Source organism: Asterias amurensis, chromosome 21 (assembly GCF_032118995.1).
Source record: "Asterias amurensis chromosome 21, ASM3211899v1".
In the NCBI taxonomy this organism is placed as follows: domain Eukaryota; kingdom Metazoa; phylum Echinodermata; class Asteroidea; order Forcipulatida; family Asteriidae; genus Asterias; species Asterias amurensis.
The window spans coordinates 15071058-15089540 of NC_092668.1; the positions used below are offsets into that span (position 1 = coordinate 15071058).

Here is an 18483-nt window from a genome sequence, read left to right on the forward strand (position 1 = left end):
GTTATACGGTTTGTATGGTTAGTGCGCACTGCAATAACAGGTGCATGCGCACAGTACAGCAGGCAGTGGTTGTCCCAGCTCGACCTTTACCAAAGCATCAAAGCCAAGGGGGTGTCGAACGCGTCATAACACTGTAGGACGAAGTAGCTCAGCATAGTACCTTCTTTCAGTTCGTTGAAACTTGGCTTTATAATACAGGTGAGTACGTTTTCTTCATCCATGGAGGTACAAAGGTGCCTCTCCGAAAGATGTTTAGTTGTAGAAAAGTTCATTTTACAGGGACTTCACTGATTCTGTTGAACAAACTTTATTTTTGGCAAGACTAAATAACATCGAATTCGAAACATAATTTATCCATGTCGAGCTCTACGACGAATTTAACCCATGGCATTGGTTTGAATCTGAGAATTATCTGTTGTTAGACCCGACATCGAGCTATATTCATTATTAGCTTATACTACATTTTATTTTATAAATCGATGAGTTTATAAATTAAATTAAATCTCATCTGTGCAGTGTGCATTTGCTTATTTAATATGCAGACCATGCCCTTGCTATAGAATGTATACTGATTGATTTACTTATGCATTCTGCTAAGTGCAGTCTGCTGATAACCTATATGACCCATAGAGGATAGACCTCCCCACAATGTTTGACAAAATTAACCACCATGGAGAAATGAATACACATGACATTGCACGTTACATTTGCACTATAAAGTATACATTTGCACACAATGGTAGAAAGCGAAGCACCCCCCCCCCCCCACCCCTTCACATATTGAATTTAAATGCATGTTGGTGTGGCCGTGGAGGTGTGGCGAATGCCCGGGAGCTGGTGGAATCTTTCAAACTATTATGTCAATGCACAGATGAAGTTTTGTTTTGAATTGAAATGGACTTGTTGGGTCAAGTAGCCCTACATCAAACAATAAAAATTAATTTGTTAAGTTTAACACATGGTAATAAACATTTTCCGAGTGATAAAATATAAAACTTCATTGTACCCCTGTTAACCCTTTGCAACAGGAATCACTAAAACCTGAGAATGCAGAAGGCCAAGACTTACGACTGGAATGATTCGAATCTTGCTCTGTTTGGCTCAGACACTGAGAAACAAGTCAAGAAAGAATCGGCTGAATCTGAACCAGCCTGGAAAGGAGCTGGGGAAAAAGTTGGACTTCAGGTAAATTAAGGAGAATGTTAAGGAAAAAGGAAAGTAGTGGTAGCACTTCAAATTACTCTCTCTCCATTAGGGCGTCCACCATCCCGTTGTGGTCTGAGAAACTTACTCTCCCCAAACCTACCTGTCCAGAGCTGTTGTCGTTAGCGTATGCATGTTATTTCTTTTTAGTGGACTAATGTTGTCAGTCCGAAACTAACTAGTTACATAAAAAAACAATGGGATCTTTTATTAAGCAACCACTACTCCATTAGATGCCTTGAAGGGGACAATGGATAATCAATGAGTTTAAAAAAATAACTGAGGTCAAGTTCAGCTCAATGGATTACTATATTCATAAATCTACCAATTTCTGTGTTTCAATATTTTGTTTTAGATTTGGCGTATTGTGAAGTTTAAAGTTACCCACTGGCCCAAGGAAGACTATGGAAGCTTCTATGATGGTGATTCCTACATCATCTTGAATACTTACGTAAGTAAATCAAGACATTATTTTCTCTTGCACCTTTCAGCTTAATGGCCCCACTTCATGTTTCTATTCACTTTTCTTAAAATGCTCATCTTGAACAGGAGATCCCAAGTCTTTCACTTATATTAAAATGCTCATCTTGAACAGGAGATCCCAAGTCTTTAACCAAAATAATGTACCTGCTTGTCAGACACTTTTAACGAGTAGTATTGTGTGTGTCTTATTTGTAGAAAGAACCTGAGAATGACCAACTGCTTTATGATGTTCACTTCTGGATTGGAGCATCATCTTCACAGGTAAGTTTGATTAACGCTGAATTTAGAACACAAATCTGCATTATCACTTGTTATAGTGTTGGTTTCAATGCTGAGGTTGCAGGGACAATGTTTTGTTTTATATAAAATCCATTTGTTTCACCAGTAGGTTTTCCCAATGTTAAACCGATGAGATACCTAGAAACAAAGTAGGTTTCATCTTTGGAAATTTGAACATACATGAGGTAAAAGATAACTTGATTTGGTCTGTTTGATTGTTATGTATTTGACAGGATGAGTATGGGACCGCTGCCTACAAGACAGTGGAGTTAGACACGTTTCTGGATGATAAACCAGTGCAGCATCGTGAAGTTATGAACCATGAATCGCCAATGTTCTTGTCATATTTCCAAACCCTCAAGTAAGTCTATTCCCTATTTGAATTTGTCTGATTTACAACAGAGGGCATAAGTCCTTTTCATACTACTCTGTTCACCGGGGCTTTCTCCCTGGGAAATAACAGCCGGCCTTTTCACACTATGATCGCTTACCTGCCCTGGTAAATGGGCATACCCTATAGGGAATAGCCATCCCTGTTCTGGAGTAGGGGTAATCTTGACACGCGCAAGAGGAACCCCCTGTAATAGGAACACAGTGAAAGTGGGCTGGGGTAACCATGGTGTAAACAAGTACTGTGGTCTCATTGGGGCTGTATTCCACATGGATAAGAGATACAGTGTAAAAATGGCATTTAACTAGACTGAATTACTTTATAACAGTGCTTTGGCTTTTGGGTTCTTTTGTTCTTTGTTGAGTTTCAGTTGAGGGAGAATTATTATACTATTTCTAATTTGTACAGCTTGATGAATGGAGGAGCAGACACTGGATTTCGTCATGTGAAGCCTGAAGAGTATCAGCCAAGACTCCTTCATTTCAGTGGAACCAGAAAAAGTATCGTAACAAAAGAGGTATAAATCTGTTCAAATATTAATGTTAGTGTTTCTTCAGCTGGGTAGTATAATGTCATTAATTGCAATTTCATATCCATAATCATCCAAACATTGCCAAGTGAAAAATATGTATAAACAAAAATTTAGCAAATCAAAAGTTTTTTCTAAAATAAATGTTTTGTTTTTTTGCTAAACAATTACTGTGGAGACCAGTCTTGGTTAATGATTGCCATGCGGGAGCTCCAAAACATGCAAAAGCAAATTTAGGCATACAAAGTTCACAAACAAACTTGTAATTTTCAAGACTAACAACTATTAATGTTAAATGTTTCATAACCTAAACAACTGTTGTTTTTCCTCTGATATAGCTGCGCCACAATGTTTCTATTGTAAAGACATATTGACAAATGCCAGTGACCTTGTAACAAGAGTCACTGTACGTGTGCATTACTCCCTACAATTGTTACATAATATTTATGTACAGTTGCACCAGTACTGACGCTTGTGTGAAGCTTTTTGGGTGTTGGTTTGTGGATAAAAGTAAATGCATTTATTGTTGACCCTTTTTATTTATTGCAGAGACCTCTGTCCAAGTTTTCTCTCAAGTCGGATGATGTCTTCATTCTGGATCTTGGGTTGGAGATCTACCAATGGAACGGAAAAGGAGCCAACAAAGATGAGAAGTTTAAGGTACCATCTACTTCTTATAAACCTACATCCACATTACAAATTACCCTTTTGCTGGCAATGTACCTGTCATAACATTTCACCATCTCCTTCTTATATACCTACATTACAATTAACTCTGTTGCTGGTGTCGTAACATTTCACCAGTACATTAAAACATTATGAAAATAATGATGCCATTTTGATTAAGTTAACCACACATTGTTTTTTATTCATGACAGGCTGTTCAGTATCTGCAGCAACTGAAATCCGACCGTGGTGGTAAGCCAAAAGTTGAAACTCTGGATGAAGGTGACGTTTCCTCCACCCATAAGTTCTACTCAAGTCTCTCTGAGGAGGATTTATCTGAGGGGGCTGAGCAAGCTGATGACAGTTTCACTCCAGCCATTTTCCGGTAATGTGATCTCAGAAATTTATCGTTGTTATATTTTTATCGAAGAGAAACCTGCAGAGGAAAACTGTAGTGTAAAGTTATAACTCATTATTGTCTTTGTGGATGGAATCTTTCATGGTTTTAGGTTTGCAGTAACAACTTGCTCTTAAACCCTTTTCTCCTAATCTGTTGGGGCTACTTAATGTTCCTTACAGAATAGATGAGTGAATATTTCCATACAATAATTGTGTTTAATTTGTTCTGTTATACTGTAGTGTTTCTGACGAGACTGGTCAACTAGAGATGAGTCTTGTATCTGAAGGCAAACTCTCCAAGAGCTTCCTGAGTTCCAAGGTATGTTGTTATCTTTTGTCTCCTCCTTATTGGGTTATGGTTGAATATGGAGAAGTAGAGAAAGTAAAGGATAAAAACCAACCAGTCTCCCGTAGGACCTTCCCTTTATTTTCTTATAAACCTTCTAATTGAATGCCCTCTCTTTTCGTGTTCCTGTAAACCTTTACAAGACAGTTTTGTTGGAAGCTGGACTGTTTTTGAAGCTTAGAAATGCAATTGAACAACTTTTAGACTGGACCTGAATAATCCCTGTGTTTCCCCCTTTCATTTCTCGTCACCTGGTCAAGGATTATTACTAGACATGTTGTGGTTCTATTACCCAGTTAGACATCAAGACTTATCTTAGTTTGGGTTTTCTCTTTAACCAATCTCTATCTCTAACTCTGTCTATGTTTCCCCCTTTCATTTCTCGTCACCTGGTCAAGGATTATTACTAGACATGCTGTGGTTCTATTATCCAGTTAGACATCAAGACTTATCTTAGTTTGGGTTTTCTCTTTAACCAATCTCTATCTCTAACTCTGTCTATGTTTCCCCCTTTCATTTCTCGTCACCTGGTCAAGGATTATTACTAGACATGTTGTGGTTCTATTACCCAGTTAGACATCAAGACTTATCTTAGTTTGGGTTTTCTCTTTAACCAATCTCTATCTCTAACTCTGTCTATGTTTCCCCCTTTCATTTCTCGTCACCTGGTCAAGGATTATTACTAGACATGCTGTGGTTCTATTATCCAGTTAGACATCAAGACTTATCTTAGTTTGGGTTTTCTCTTTAACCAATCTCTATCTCTAACTCTGTCTATGTTTATGACGAGAAATGAAAGGGGGAAACATAGACAGAGTTAGAGATAGAGATTGGTTAAAGATCCTTATAATTTATGCGCATTATGTGTAATAATCAGTGACAGGATTTCTTCTCACCAGTGCAAAGAAGCAAACTTCAAAATAAGCTCCAAACATTCATGATAGGTTCCATGCCATTCACAGCAATAATAATTAGAATATCAAAGAATAAGACTATAGTTTCATGCAAGACCTGGATACGTGAGGCATGGAGGATCACTTAATTGGAATGTATTTTCCTTCAAAGCAAAATTGTTTTGAGATTTGGTTTAGACTTTACATAACTTTCATGAAGATTTTAAGTACATCATTTCTTTAAAATTACTCTGATAATTGTATGGCAAGTAGCACTTTTAAAGTTTACCTAAGGCAAGCAATCATGATTATATTTAATTTACAAACATGGGAATTCTTCTAAAAAAGATTGTGTACCTTAAAACATTCCCCTTTAATGTCACAAACTTGTTTATAAGGCACTTATGCGGAAGTATTTAGCAAAAATTATCAAAAGATTTTTTTTTTTCTTTACATCAATTTCCGATACTGAACACAGCTTACTCTGCCAACAGTTACAAGAGGAACCAAAACAAAAGAAACTAAAACAAGTTACCTACAAAAATAAATGGATGACTGCTCAAAATTAAACCTCCCCACATAAAAGTGTAAAACCGTGGAATGTCTGTTACACATGAGTGAACTTTAGAAACATCATACATGGTCGTGATGGTACTTTGGTTAATTGCAAATGATAAAATAAGTCCCATGTGGTTCTATTACCCAGTTAGACATCAAGACTTATCTTAGTTTGGGTTTTCTCTTTAACCAATCTCTATCTCTAACTCTGTCTATGTTTCCCCCTTTCATTTCTCGTCACCTGGTCAAGGATTATTACTAGACATGTTGTGGTTCTATTATCCAGTTAGACATCAAGACTTATCTTAGTTTGGGTTTTCTCTTTAATCCATCTCTATCTCTAACTCTGTCTATATTATTTTTCTCTCAACCAGGATGTGTTTCTTGTTGATGATGGAAAGCAGTTGTTTGCATGGATTGGACAAGCAGCAAGTACTGCTGAGAGGAAAAATGCCATGTCTTATGCCCATGTAAGTTCTTTTTACAACGGAACAAAGCGCTCATTTGAATTGCTTGCAATGTTCAATAAATAGTATTAATCTTGTCATGGTTACATTTGATATTTCCATTTTGTAGATGAGGGAACAAGTAGGCCCCTAGCCAGTTGTATTTAAACAAGTTGGTTTTCTTTTCTCAATACGCCAATGCTAAATATTTGAATGATTTTTTCTATTGTTCTATTTCAGAACTACTTGATGAAGACCCAGCATCCCCTTGTTCCAGTCACTGTGGTGAGTGAAGGAAAAGAGACGGCACTGTTTGCTCAAATCATGCCTTAGGATGATTAGAAGAGTTCAGGCAAAAATAATGCATGAGAATGCCTTGTAAAGTTGAAGGCAACATAATCGCTAAGCTTTTGGTTAAGGAAAGAAACAACGGTAGTTATTTCTTGAAGGTGAAAAGGGGAGCATTAATTGTAGTCTGTGTAATAAAGAAATACATGTTTTTATTTTCAAGCAAGTTAACTTGATGTCATTTCCATTTCATGGTACAACTCATCTTAGATATATATTGTTAGCACTTTGCCATTTTAAGAAATCGCCCTCCAACCTCCACTCAAAGAGCAGAGATAAACTCACTACACAATGTCTTCCATTTGTAACTTGTTCACATTTCCACCAATGGCCCAACGACTGTTGAGATAGTAAGACACCACTACAGGTAGTGGTGTACCACTACAGTAGTAACCTACCCCCCCCCCCCCCCAAAAAAAGAAAAAAAAACAAAAAAAACCCAGCATCTTGTCCAACTTTCAAAATGTCCAAATGAACAGTTGGATACATTTAAAGATAACTCCCAAATTGTATCCGTTCCCCCACACCCCAAAAATTGAAAACGTCTGGTTTCCCAGGGTAACAAAGTGAAAAATTAACTTTTATTTTTATACCAGATAAGAAATGTTCAAATGCATCCCTAACAAATGTGGGACTTATTTTATCATTTGCAATTAACCAAAGTACCATCACGACCATGTATGATGTTTCTAAAGTTCACTCATGTGTAACAGACATTCCACGGTTTTACACTTTTATGTGGGGAGGTTTAATTTTGAGCAGTCATCCATTTATTTTTGTAGGTAACTTGTTTTAGTTTCTTTTGTTTTGGTCCTCTTGTAACTGTTGGCAGAGCAAGCTGTGTTCAGTATCGGAAATTGATGTAAAGAAAAAAAAAAAATCTTTTGATAATTTTTGCTAAATACTTCCGCATAAGTGCCTTATAAACAAGTTTGTGACATTAAAGGGGAATGTTTTAAGGTACACAATCTTTTCTAGAAGAATACACATGTTTGTAAATTAAATATAATCATGATTGCTTGCCTTAGGTAAACTTTAAAAGTGCTACTTGCCATACAATTATCAGAGTAATTTTAAAGAAATGATGTACTTAAAATCTTCATGAAAGTTATGTAAAGTCTAAACCAAATCTCAAAACAATTTTGCTTTGAAGGAAAATACATTCCAATTAAGTGATCCTCCATGCCTCACGTATCCAGGTCTTGCATGAAACTATAGTCTTATTCTTTGATATTCTAATTATTATTGCTGTGAATGGCATGGAACCTATCATGAATGTTTGGAGCTTATTTTGAAGTTTGCTTCTTTGCACTGGTGAGAATGGCATGGAACCTATCATGAATGTTTGGAGCTTATTTTGAAGTTTGCTTCTTTGCACTGGTGAGAAGAAATCCTGTCACTGATTATTACACATAATGCGCATAAATTATAAGGATCTTTAACAAATTAAAATGGTTCAACTAATTACTCACTCCCCATTATTTTGATGCACTGAATGCACGACTTATAATTATCACCATAACAGTTACTTTTCACTTTTTAACTTAATTTGAAAGCCTAGCCGCTTGTAGGTCAAACTTTAACAAGATAGGTCAATTATTGGAACCCGGTGTGTAGGAAGCTTTAGTTATATATATTTTGCTATTAATTTATGCCATATCTGATTTTATTTGGTATTAAAGGAAAAAGGTTGTCTAACAAAACAAAAACTCTTTTGTCACTGATTGTAAAATGTACTTGTCATTAAATTGTATTGTTGTTTATGATGCAGATTATCTCTATAGCGCGCTCGCCGAAACGTGGACAGAAAAATCCATTGACGAGTGCTTAATCACAAAATGAAGAATTTTCTATTTATTTGTATTTTTTCTATTTAACAACTTAACGGTTTTTACATCCCCTGCTATCGGGTGTTCATTTATTCAATCCAGTTTGCTGTGATTGTATTTAAATGAACGGTTTTTATAGCTCCTCTTTTATGCCTCTTCTGAAAATCAACGATTTGGTTGGCTAAGATTTGATTTTGTCACCATACAATTATACATAATTCATGAGCATGAAGGGATCCATTAACAGAGTAAGATTGAGAGATACTTTAAACATCTGCCTCGAGATCGGAATGCAACAGACATTCTCTGTATATCATCTCGGTATGGAAGGCAAAACTTGTCTATTTAAAAGTTTAGAACAAATTTATTTTGGTCTTGAGCGATGGTATGTTGTGTGTGAACCTCATTGCGCGCGCCGGAAAATCTTAAGGGACGTTTAATAATCACTCTTCATTAATACCAATAAACCTTTGGTTATTAGACGCCTATACAGTAGCTTTCGATATAAGGCATTTTGAAAAACTTCGAAGTAATGTGGTTATGTATAAAACAAAAAACATCAGTTATGTTCTAAAAAATTGAATCTAAGAAGAGTTACTGTTTGTAACGTTTCTCAGATTGTGTATTCATATTGGGGATTGTTCTCCCTGCGTGGACATAATCGCTCTGCATTCTAGGCGATATCTCATTTTGAAATGAAATTTTCCCATGTTAGAGTTTTATTGTATCATCTTTATCTAAAGACTAAAAAAAAAAAAAATCGAAAAATTGTTAAACAAAATCAAAGATTGTTGCTTTTTAATACAGGATTCGGGCCCCCTTTACCGCAGCGTGTTTATTGTCCAATCTGCCGGCCATACCTTAGCGTTGGGTTCCACATTTCTGATATTTAAGGGATCACCTTAAAATATAATATGTCATAGTTGCACAGCGCCAAATCTTGCAGCTCCAGGGCGTTGGTTTCTTGTCACTGCAGTTGGTCTGAGTGTTTTGATTCTGGCTGGTAGAGGAAGCAGTCCACAAATCTTTACTTCAACTGATCTCGGCTTTCTCCAGAAGGTATGTACTTTAACAAAGCAGTATAAAAGTTTATAATTACCAGACTGATGGCGGCATTTTTGTAAGTTAAAGTTGGTATTTAATGATTTGATTTTCACATTAAATATTTGGTCATAGGACATAGAGCTAATTAGATGGTTTTTGCTTTCTGTGCAAGAAGAGAGGCGGGGCGTGGCGGTATGTTATTTATTTATTTAAAAGTTATTTATTTATTATAAATCTGCTGACCCAAGTACATAATATTTAAAATACCCGAGTCGGGCAAACTTTAAAAACTGCATCGAGGATGTGTCGGATTCAATAAAATCTACACTACAGATATACACATTAATAAATGCTTAATACTGTGAAACTAACGTAACTTTCGGAGACAGAATAAAATACCAGCCTCTTATAAACAAAACATGAAAGCTCTTGCACCTACCCCTATACAATAATATTTATAATTTGGTATAATTTTTTTAAATTAAAATTCTGGAGTAAGCGACTGTCTTTTAAAGATAAAACCCAAACACAGTTGTGCGATGTTGAAAACAAAAGTTGTATTCCCCTTCTGTTATTTTGTCGCCCACTCGTGCTTTGCTTTTAGGTGTATATAATGTTAGTTCGTCATCAAAAGGCTCGACGTCAAGAAACAAACTTTTAGACGTAGGACTTTGAAAGTAATTTGTTTAAAAACTGGTCATTTTATTTACAAGTTACTTTTCCAGAAACTCTGATCATGTAGAAGTTGTTTTTAAAAGTTTTCTTTCGTGAAATATTCCATGAAAGTGGAATAATTCTGACCTTTATGTTACTGCATTGTAACCTGATTCGTTTGAGATGGGAATCGGACCCGATGCGCACAAATTGGAGGGGGGGGGGGTCTGGATGAGACTTAAGCTTCTTCCAGAGTGGTAACCCGCACCCAACTACCATATTAGGTCATTTAGTATACGTGCTTTGAAATGGAATTCGTCGCAAAGTGAAATCAAGTCTGGTCGTGTCTTTAAGCTATTATGGTTTCAGCAAACGTGTATCCTTGAACGAGGCACTGGCAAGTTGTGTTCCCATGTGACATCGTTTTTATTTGTTTTCATACCGTATTGTTTTTCAAGTGAGCTGTTCAATGAAAACAAATTATCACCAATATTAAGTCACAAAGTGAGGGAGTACCTAGTGATAATAACTCCAAAAACTAATGACCATACAAACTTATTTTGACAGGGGGCACTTTGTATACGGGGTGACTTTGTTAGGATGCGACTTTGCTATAGGGCGCGATTTTGCCAGGGGGCGACATAAAGTCAACCCCTTAAAAAGTCACCCCTTACAAACTCACCCTCTTACAAAGTCACCCCTTACAAAGTCACTCCCTTTACAAAGTCACCCCCTTACAAAGTCACCCCCTTACAAACTCACCCCTTACAAAGTCACCCCCTTTACAAAGTCACGCCCTTACAAAGTCGCCCCTTACAAAGTCACCCCCTTACAAAGTCACCCCCTTACAAAGTCACCCCCTTACAAAGTCACCCCTTACAAAGCCACCCCTTACAAAGCCACCCCTTACAAAGTCACCCCTTACAAAGTCACCCCCTTACAAAGTCACCCCTTTACAAAGTCGCCCCTTACAAAGTCACCCCCTTACAAAGTCACCCCCTTACAAAGTCACCCCTTACAAAGTCACCCCCTTACAAAGTCACCCCTTTACAAAGTCACCCCTTACAAAGTCACCCCCTTACAAAGTCACCCCTTTACAAAGTCGCCCCTTACAAAGTCACCCCCTTACAAAGTCACCCCCTTACAAAGTCACCCCTTACAAAGTCACCCCTTACAAAGTCACCCTTTACAAAGTCACCCCCTTACAAAGTCACCCCTTACAAAGTCACCCCTTACAAAGTCACCCCCTTACAAAGTCACCCCCTTACAAAGTCACCCCCTTACAAAGTCACCCCCTTACAAAGTCACCCCTTACAAAGTCACCCCCTTACAAAGTCACCCCCTGACAAAGTCACCCCTTACAAAGTCACCCCTTACAAAGTCACCCCTTACAAAGTCACCCCTTACAATGTCACCCCCTTACAAAGTTACACTTTACAAAGTCACCCCCTTACAATGTCACCCCCTTACAAAGTCACCCCTTACAATGTCACCCCCTTACAAAGTCACCCCCTTACAAAGTCACCCCTTACAAAGTCACCCCCTTACAAAGTCACCCCCTGACAAAGTCACCCCTTACAAAGTCACCCCTTACAAAGTCACCCCTTACAAAGTCACCCCTTACAATGTCACCCCCTTACAAAGTTACACTTTACAAAGTCACCCCCTTACAATGTCACCCCCTTACAAAGTCACCCCTTACAATGTCACCCCCTTACAAAGTCACCCCTTACATAGTCACCCCCTTACAAAGCCACCCCTTATAAAGTCAACCCCATACAGAGTCACCCCCTTACATAGTCACCCCCTTACAAAGTCACCCCTTACATAGTCACCCCCTTACAATGTCACCCCCTTACAAAGTCACCCCCTTACAATGTCACCCCCTTACAAAGTCACCCCTTTACAAAGTCACCCCCTTACATAGTCACCCCCTTACAAAGTTACCCCCTTACAAAGTTACCCCCTTACAAACTCACCCCTTACAATGTCACCCCCTTACAAAGTTACACTTTACAAAGTGACCCCTTACAAAGTCACCCCTTACAAAGTCACCCCTTACAATGTCACCCCCTTACAAAGTTACACTTTACAAAGTCACCCCCTTACAATGTCACCCCCTTACAAAGTCACCCCTTACAATGTCACCCCCTTACAAAGTCACCCCTTACATAGTCACCCCCTTACAAAGCCACCCCTTATAAAGTCAACCCCATACAGAGTCACCCCCTTACATAGTCACCCCCTTACAAAGTCACCCCTTACATAGTCACCCCCTTACAATGTCACCCCCTTACAAAGTCACCCCCTTACAATGTCACCCCCTTACAAAGTCACCCCTTTACAAAGTCACCCCCTTACATAGTCACCCCCTTACAAAGTTACCCCCTTACAAAGTTACCCCCTTACAAACTCACCCCTTACAATGTCACCCCCTTACAAAGTTACACTTTACAAAGTGACCCCTTACAGAGTCGCCACGTATAAAGTCACCCCTTACAAAGTCTGGTAGTTTTATTTTTGTGTCATTCTTTTCTTGCAACTTCTGATGCCCAACTGAGATTTCGGTTTGTTTAATTAAAACCTAAGTTATTTAAATCATATATCCAGACAGTTTCCATTTTGGTTAACTACTTGTATTCAAGCTAAATAACAAGCTAGAAAATTGACATAATTCGAAACGATTTAAATGATTAAGTGAGAATCAAATGCCGGTGTAGGTACATCTTCACATCTGTTTTCCTAATATCCCAGCATGGAAGTGATGACTACTGTGACAAAAATGTCAGCAATTTCGTAGGCTTCCCGATTCTATCTTGAGATTGACCGGGTCTGGTCTTTGCTCTAATGTATGACCGAGAGGTATGACCATGGGAGGTGTCTTGATGCCGAGTTTGAGGTATGACCAAGGGAGCTGTCTTGAAGCAATTGCCATTATTGACTCCCATCAAGTCTTCTATCATTACGGCCATCCCATATCCCAAATTCTTGCCCACGGCTGTTGAACCGACATGCTTAATAAATAATAAATAATAAAATAAAAACAGCATTTATAAAGCGCCATATATCAAACAAATTGCTCAAAGGCGCTGTAGATTAAAAAGGCAAAAACACACAAAACATTATAAAAGCAAAACGAAGCCAAAACAGAAGAAATTTATAAAACAAGGCAATAAATTTAAAAAGTACAAAGGGAACAAAAGGTATAATCATACTGTATACATTGTACATCACAGCAAGAAATGCATTGATTAGTCTAAACACAAATAGTAAAAAGACTAGTTATATTCAGAATTAAAAAGTCTTAAGTCTTAAGTCTACATTTAAAAACAGCTATGGAGTTCACATTTTTTAAGTCTGCAGGGAGACTGTTCCACAGCTGTGGTGCTACCCGGCAGAAAGCTCTTTCGCCAGCTGATTTGAGATTTACTGCCGGGACCCTGAGAAGAGATGTATCTGAAGATGACCTAAGTGATCGGGCAGGAGTATATGGAATTAGCAGATCAGTTAGGTATCGAGGAGCAAGGTTGTGGCAGGCTTTGTAGATGATAAGAATCAATTTGTATTGAATCCTGCGAGTCACAGGCAGCCAGTGTAATGATCTAAGAACTGGTGTGATATGGTCGTTGCGTCTAGTACCAGTAAGGATCCTTGCAGCCATATTCTGAATTCGTTGGAGGCGAGATATTGCACACATTTAATTATAATATTAATGTTGATTTGACGAATCAGTTTTTGTTGAAGATATTTTTAAACGTAATGTATATTATTTTCCTCTTCTAGTCCCTGTTCTGTAACCATGGCAGCTCCACCAACCCGCGGTCTAGTAAAGGCGAAGAAGTATGACTGGAAAGACTCCAATCTTGCTCTCTTTGGGTCAGACACTGAAAAGTCCATCAAGAAAGAATCTGCTCAGACTGAGGCGGCATGGAAAGGAGCTGGACTGAAACCCGGATTGCAGGTCATTTACTCTCCACTTCTTCATCCAGCTTATAAACGTTCTAATATACCTCAATAATGTTTGGGTGTTTTACTTAACTTGCTTTTGTCATGACTTGTATTTGAAGGTGTGGCGCATCAATAAGTTCAAGGTCGAGCATTGGCCTAAGGAGGATTATGGCAGCTTCTTCAATGGAGACTCTTACATCATCCTTAATACTTATGTAAGATACAACTTCTTCAAAATACTAAAAACTTAAAAAATGCAGTTTCTTTTTGCAGTTAATAACAATTTATTGAACATGAAAAATAGCTCTCACGACACTATGATCGCAAACTAATTATTATTCAAAAAACGGCCGCTTTCATTGGCCTACTATATGAACAGCATTTTCTCAACCAATTTTCAATAAATTTCTTTTTAGCGACTTGGAACAATCCTTTAAATTTGGGAAGTTACCTTTTTGTTTAAAGGACAATATAATAAAGATGAATGTCTCGACTCCTCAGAACAATTTATTCATAAGCATTTTCGATAATCTATTTGTGATTCTAATGTCTATTCATTGACAATTTGCATTTCTTGCAATCGCTCAGAAAAAGCCCGATTCCAAGTCCGAGGAGCTGCTCTATGACGTACACTTTTGGATCGGTCAATATTCAACTCAGGTAAGAAACAACTTCGTTGGTTGGTTGTAAGTTTTGAACTTTGTTTTGGTCTCGTGATGATATTATTTTGCTATTTTTATGTTGCAGGATGAGTACGGTACAGCAGCCTATAAGACGGTCGAGTTGGACCATCTTCTGGATGATAAACCCGTCCAGCATCGTGAAGTTATGGATTATGAGTCCGATTTATTCAAGACTTACTTCGCTGTAATAACGTAAGGTCACTAACAATAGAGAAACAATAATATTTAACTAATACCTGGAGTGGACTTCACAAAGAATTCAAATGTTATGAAACTTAAGAAACACGTCAGCTTTGAGGGGTTTCAAATCCATGGGGGCACCCCTCCCCTCTTGACCGGGTCCTTTGCGTCCCACTTGTGGCGCCTTTCTTAACCTTAAATTTCATTAGAATAATATTATAATAGTGGTAAAATTTTGAGTGTTGTTTGAAAACACAATATTATTTCATAAAGTACTAATTTTGTTTTGTTGTAGTAAGATGGAGGGTGGTGCCGATACTGGCTTCAGACACGTTGGACCTAAAAACTACACCCCTCGTTTGTTGCAGTTCAAGGGAGCTAAGAAGAACGTCACTCTTAGAGAGGTATGAGATCTTCAACGTTTAGCCCTAGTCACAACTTTACATTCTATCCTGGGGTACTAGAACAAGCTTTACTCCGTAGTGCCATTTACATCTATCTCTTTATACACCTTAGAAATTCCCGCTTTTCGAGACAGTTTTGATTTCTGTCCAAATTATTAATTACGAAACAATTCAGAAGACGCAATTATTGATTAAGAACGTTTAGCATAAAATGTAATAGTCATGGTTTGCTATAAATCAGTTTTACTAGACAAGCTGGGGAGACGTGTTTTGTTAATACATGATGAATGAATTTTGATTTCCAACAGAGACCTCTGAACAAACACGTACTGGATTCAAGTGATGTCTTCATTTTGGATCTTGGATTGAAGATCTTCCAATGGAATGGTGAGACTGCCAACAAGGACGAGAAAACAAAGGTAAGCCTTTCTCATAGAGTCCGATAAGATGGATTGGTTAAACAAATTGTTGCATGCTCTGTTCGCAACTTTGCCTAGTTTCAGTTTGATTTATGACATTACTGTCAAAAAGTTTGTTTTTTCCAAAACACCTGTCTTTATAATAGGCTATGCAGCACTTGCAGAAATTGAAGGGTATTCGTGGTAAAGCAACTAGTCAGGTTCTGGAATCTGCCCGAGTAGGACCAGATCATCAATTCATGAAAGCTTTGGCTGATGATCCTTTGGATGAAGAAGACTTTGCTGTGGGAGTGGACAACTCAAAGCCCGCCCTCTTCAGGTACTTTCATGTTAGTTTGTAGTTCGATGTCTCGAGAAACATTTTAAATCGCAGTTTAAGGCCTTTCTCTAGTAGTGTCTTGGGTTCAGCAATCAGCATTACTTTATCGAAGTTCGTTTGTTATCAATTCCAAGAAGTTTATAACCAAAAGTTAAATGATTTCATTGTGGCCTGGATTATTTATAACAACTTTCTGTATTAAAAGTTGAGTTTATCTTATTAAATAACATGAGCTCGAACCTATGTGTAACATTGTTTCTTCAATTATGTAGCTTTTCATAATGGTTGTCAATTGTGTAACCTCTTATTCCTCTTGTATCCCGTGTGAACAGGTTGAAAAACACCGACAAGCTTTATTTCACCAAGGAGGCTGAGGGAACTTTGCCAAAGTCAAAGCTTGATTCATCGGTGAGTTTAACCAATAATATGAACTGAGAAACCATATCATTGTCCGTGCATGTTGGTGTTCTTTCATTACAACTTTGTTTTATCCACTTAATGTTCCAAACAGGATGTCTTCATTTTGGACAACACGAAGGAGCTTTACGTCTGGGTCGGAAAAGGAGCCGATACCACTGAGAAGAGGAACGCCTTTTCATATGCCCACGTAAGCTTGAATATTCAGATCACACTAAGCATTCAATGAGGATGAATTTATTCGCTAAAATGGTGTTGAAGAAAACCTAATTGCATCGGGACCATTGTAGTTTTATGTAACTTTCTCCATTTTATTTTTTGTTTTTTCTTTTCCCTTTTATTACAGAAATATCTGCAGGATACTCCTCATCCATTTATTCCCATCACGTGCCTCAATGAGGGCCACGAGAAGCCGGAATTCTTCAAGGCTCTGTCTTAAATCGTAGCCATCATGAGCATTGTCGGATGGTTTGCCGACTTGTCGCACATAACCCTTTACTTTAGTCTTGTATCTGCTGCCCTCTACCGTTCGAAAGTTATTCCCATTTAGTTCTCGGCCCTTCCACACCAGGTTACCGAAGGCCGACTTTCTTGATTTCCATAACATCAGTGTTTTTTTTCTATCTTAAGTTTGTTATGGTACTTTTCTCCCCAAATTGCATTGGGGAGACAATGCCTGCAAACTGAACAGCTCTGTGTTGGAATCACTCTGTGGACATTCCTTTGACGTACACATTCATTAACACTGTAAACAAGCACTATGTGGACGTGTGTAAGTCCACAATGTGTTTCAAGTTCATTTATATGGACTTCTTTTGTTCTCATGTCCAATCAAGTGCTTTGTAATCAATGGTAAACTTGGGTCAATATCATACCGACAACTTTTAGTCAGTTTAATTGTCATTTTTAATAGGCCATTAGTGTTCATTCACCACAATTGGCTTTATTAAAATTTTGTAATTTGTGTGGCTATTACTAAAATAATTGGCATACAGAGGTAGATAGTTATATTTAGACACTTCAGTGAGGTGCAAATGTTTTGCCTATAAGAAGAAGGCCAATGTATTTTGTGCATTATTATAATCATGTAATTCACCACACAATATAAAACAAAAAATTAACACCGCACAAACAAATTTACCATTGAAATATTTTACTTTCCATTTCAGAAAATGGACAAAATTGTATACTAGTTTACACACAAACAAGACACAACTCTTGCAATAAAAACAACCATTTACTGAGTTGGTTTGGCAATTTAACAGAAAAAGGTCCTACAAATCAATTTTCAGGAGTCACTATTTCATTGAACCTCTCGCATACTCAAAAAAATAATACCGTTGCGCTCGAGTCAGTGCATTAAGTTCTGCTTTCAATAAAGCAATAAGCACCACAACAAACAAACACACCCAAATAAACACAAACACCGAAAGTGTCTTATAGACTATTGATATTAATACATTATTTATATAGCTCTAACTTTATTTAACTTATTTATTCATTTATTCATTGAGGCTCATAGTAACGATGGATAATAACTTTTGATTTTAAATAAGAATCAGATAGTTATGAACAATCTGAATTTATAAAAGATTAAAATAAAAGAATTAGATTAGACGCAATTATTTAAATCAATGAGTGCATCAACAGAGACTATGGATTAAAATGAATGTGACAATAGTTTTTATTGTTCTTATAGCTTAATTCTCTCTGTTTGTTTTCATTTTCTTTGTTCGTTCTTGAGATTTCTTGAGCGTGTGCAGAATTGCATGTAGAAAGTGATCATGCATGGGGGAGTTTAATAAGTGTCGTCATGCCAATTTACATAACAAAAAAATCCAGTTCAAATGCACCTATAGAACTTTTCCTTCGACGTATTACGTAATCTCGCATAATTTGAACTCATTCAAGTGAAACTTTCCTGTGGTGGATGGTGCTCCCGTGCTCCTGGATTACTACGATTGCAAGATGGCCGTATTATTAGTATTTCATGTGTGTTGATGTGATTGACTGTTAATTTGATAGAAGCCACAGCATGAAACCTG

At 37.5% G+C, this 18483-nt stretch overlaps 3 protein-coding genes across 3 annotated transcripts; 2 read left to right on the forward strand and 1 right to left on the reverse strand.

Moving 5' to 3' along the window:
* The first annotated feature begins 44 nt into the window (after positions 1-44).
* On the forward strand, positions 45-6821 carry LOC139953211 (gelsolin-like protein 2). Its single transcript, XM_071952671.1, has 11 exons — positions 45-198; positions 1029-1185; positions 1559-1654; positions 1882-1947; positions 2199-2326; positions 2765-2873; positions 3435-3545; positions 3764-3936; positions 4191-4269; positions 6122-6217; positions 6434-6821. The coding sequence occupies exons 2-11, from the start codon at positions 1048-1050 to the stop codon at positions 6524-6526; spliced, it is 1089 nt and encodes a 362-aa protein (XP_071808772.1). The 5' UTR covers positions 45-198; positions 1029-1047; the 3' UTR covers positions 6527-6821.
* A 2467-nt stretch (positions 6822-9288) lies between these two features.
* On the forward strand, positions 9289-18118 carry LOC139953212 (gelsolin-like protein 2). The gene is made up of 11 exons (XM_071952672.1): positions 9289-9429; positions 13852-14029; positions 14136-14231; positions 14605-14676; positions 14764-14891; positions 15175-15283; positions 15592-15702; positions 15849-16021; positions 16354-16429; positions 16533-16628; positions 16785-18118. Exons 2-11 carry the CDS (start codon positions 13868-13870, stop codon positions 16875-16877), a joined length of 1116 nt encoding a protein of 371 aa, XP_071808773.1. The 5' UTR covers positions 9289-9429; positions 13852-13867; the 3' UTR covers positions 16878-18118.
* On the reverse strand, positions 13373-13729 carry LOC139953387 (uncharacterized). Its single transcript, XM_071952896.1, has one exon. The coding sequence runs from the start codon at positions 13727-13729 to the stop codon at positions 13373-13375; it is 357 nt and encodes a 118-aa protein (XP_071808997.1).
* Positions 18119-18483: the final 365 nt, after the last annotated feature.

Bases quoted from the DNA above. Each gene is read 5' to 3' on its own strand.
- LOC139953211 (XM_071952671.1), top strand. From the start codon at position 1,048: ATGCAGAAGGCCAAGACTTACGACTGGAATGATTCGAATCTTGCTCTG. The intron at 1,186-1,558 runs GTAAATTAAGGA...ATTTTGTTTTAG, and splicing joins GGGAAAAAGTTGGACTTCAG to ATTTGGCGTATTGTGAAGTT. The intron at 3,546-3,763 runs GTACCATCTACT...TATTCATGACAG, and splicing joins ACAAAGATGAGAAGTTTAAG to GCTGTTCAGTATCTGCAGCA.
- LOC139953387 (XM_071952896.1), bottom strand. From the start codon at position 13,729: ATGGCTGCAAGGATCCTTACTGGTACTAGACGCAACGACCATATCACA.
- LOC139953212 (XM_071952672.1), top strand. From the start codon at position 13,868: ATGGCAGCTCCACCAACCCGCGGTCTAGTAAAGGCGAAGAAGTATGAC. The intron at 14,232-14,604 runs GTAAGATACAAC...GCAATCGCTCAG, and splicing joins ACATCATCCTTAATACTTAT to AAAAAGCCCGATTCCAAGTC. The intron at 14,677-14,763 runs GTAAGAAACAAC...TTTATGTTGCAG, and splicing joins TCGGTCAATATTCAACTCAG to GATGAGTACGGTACAGCAGC.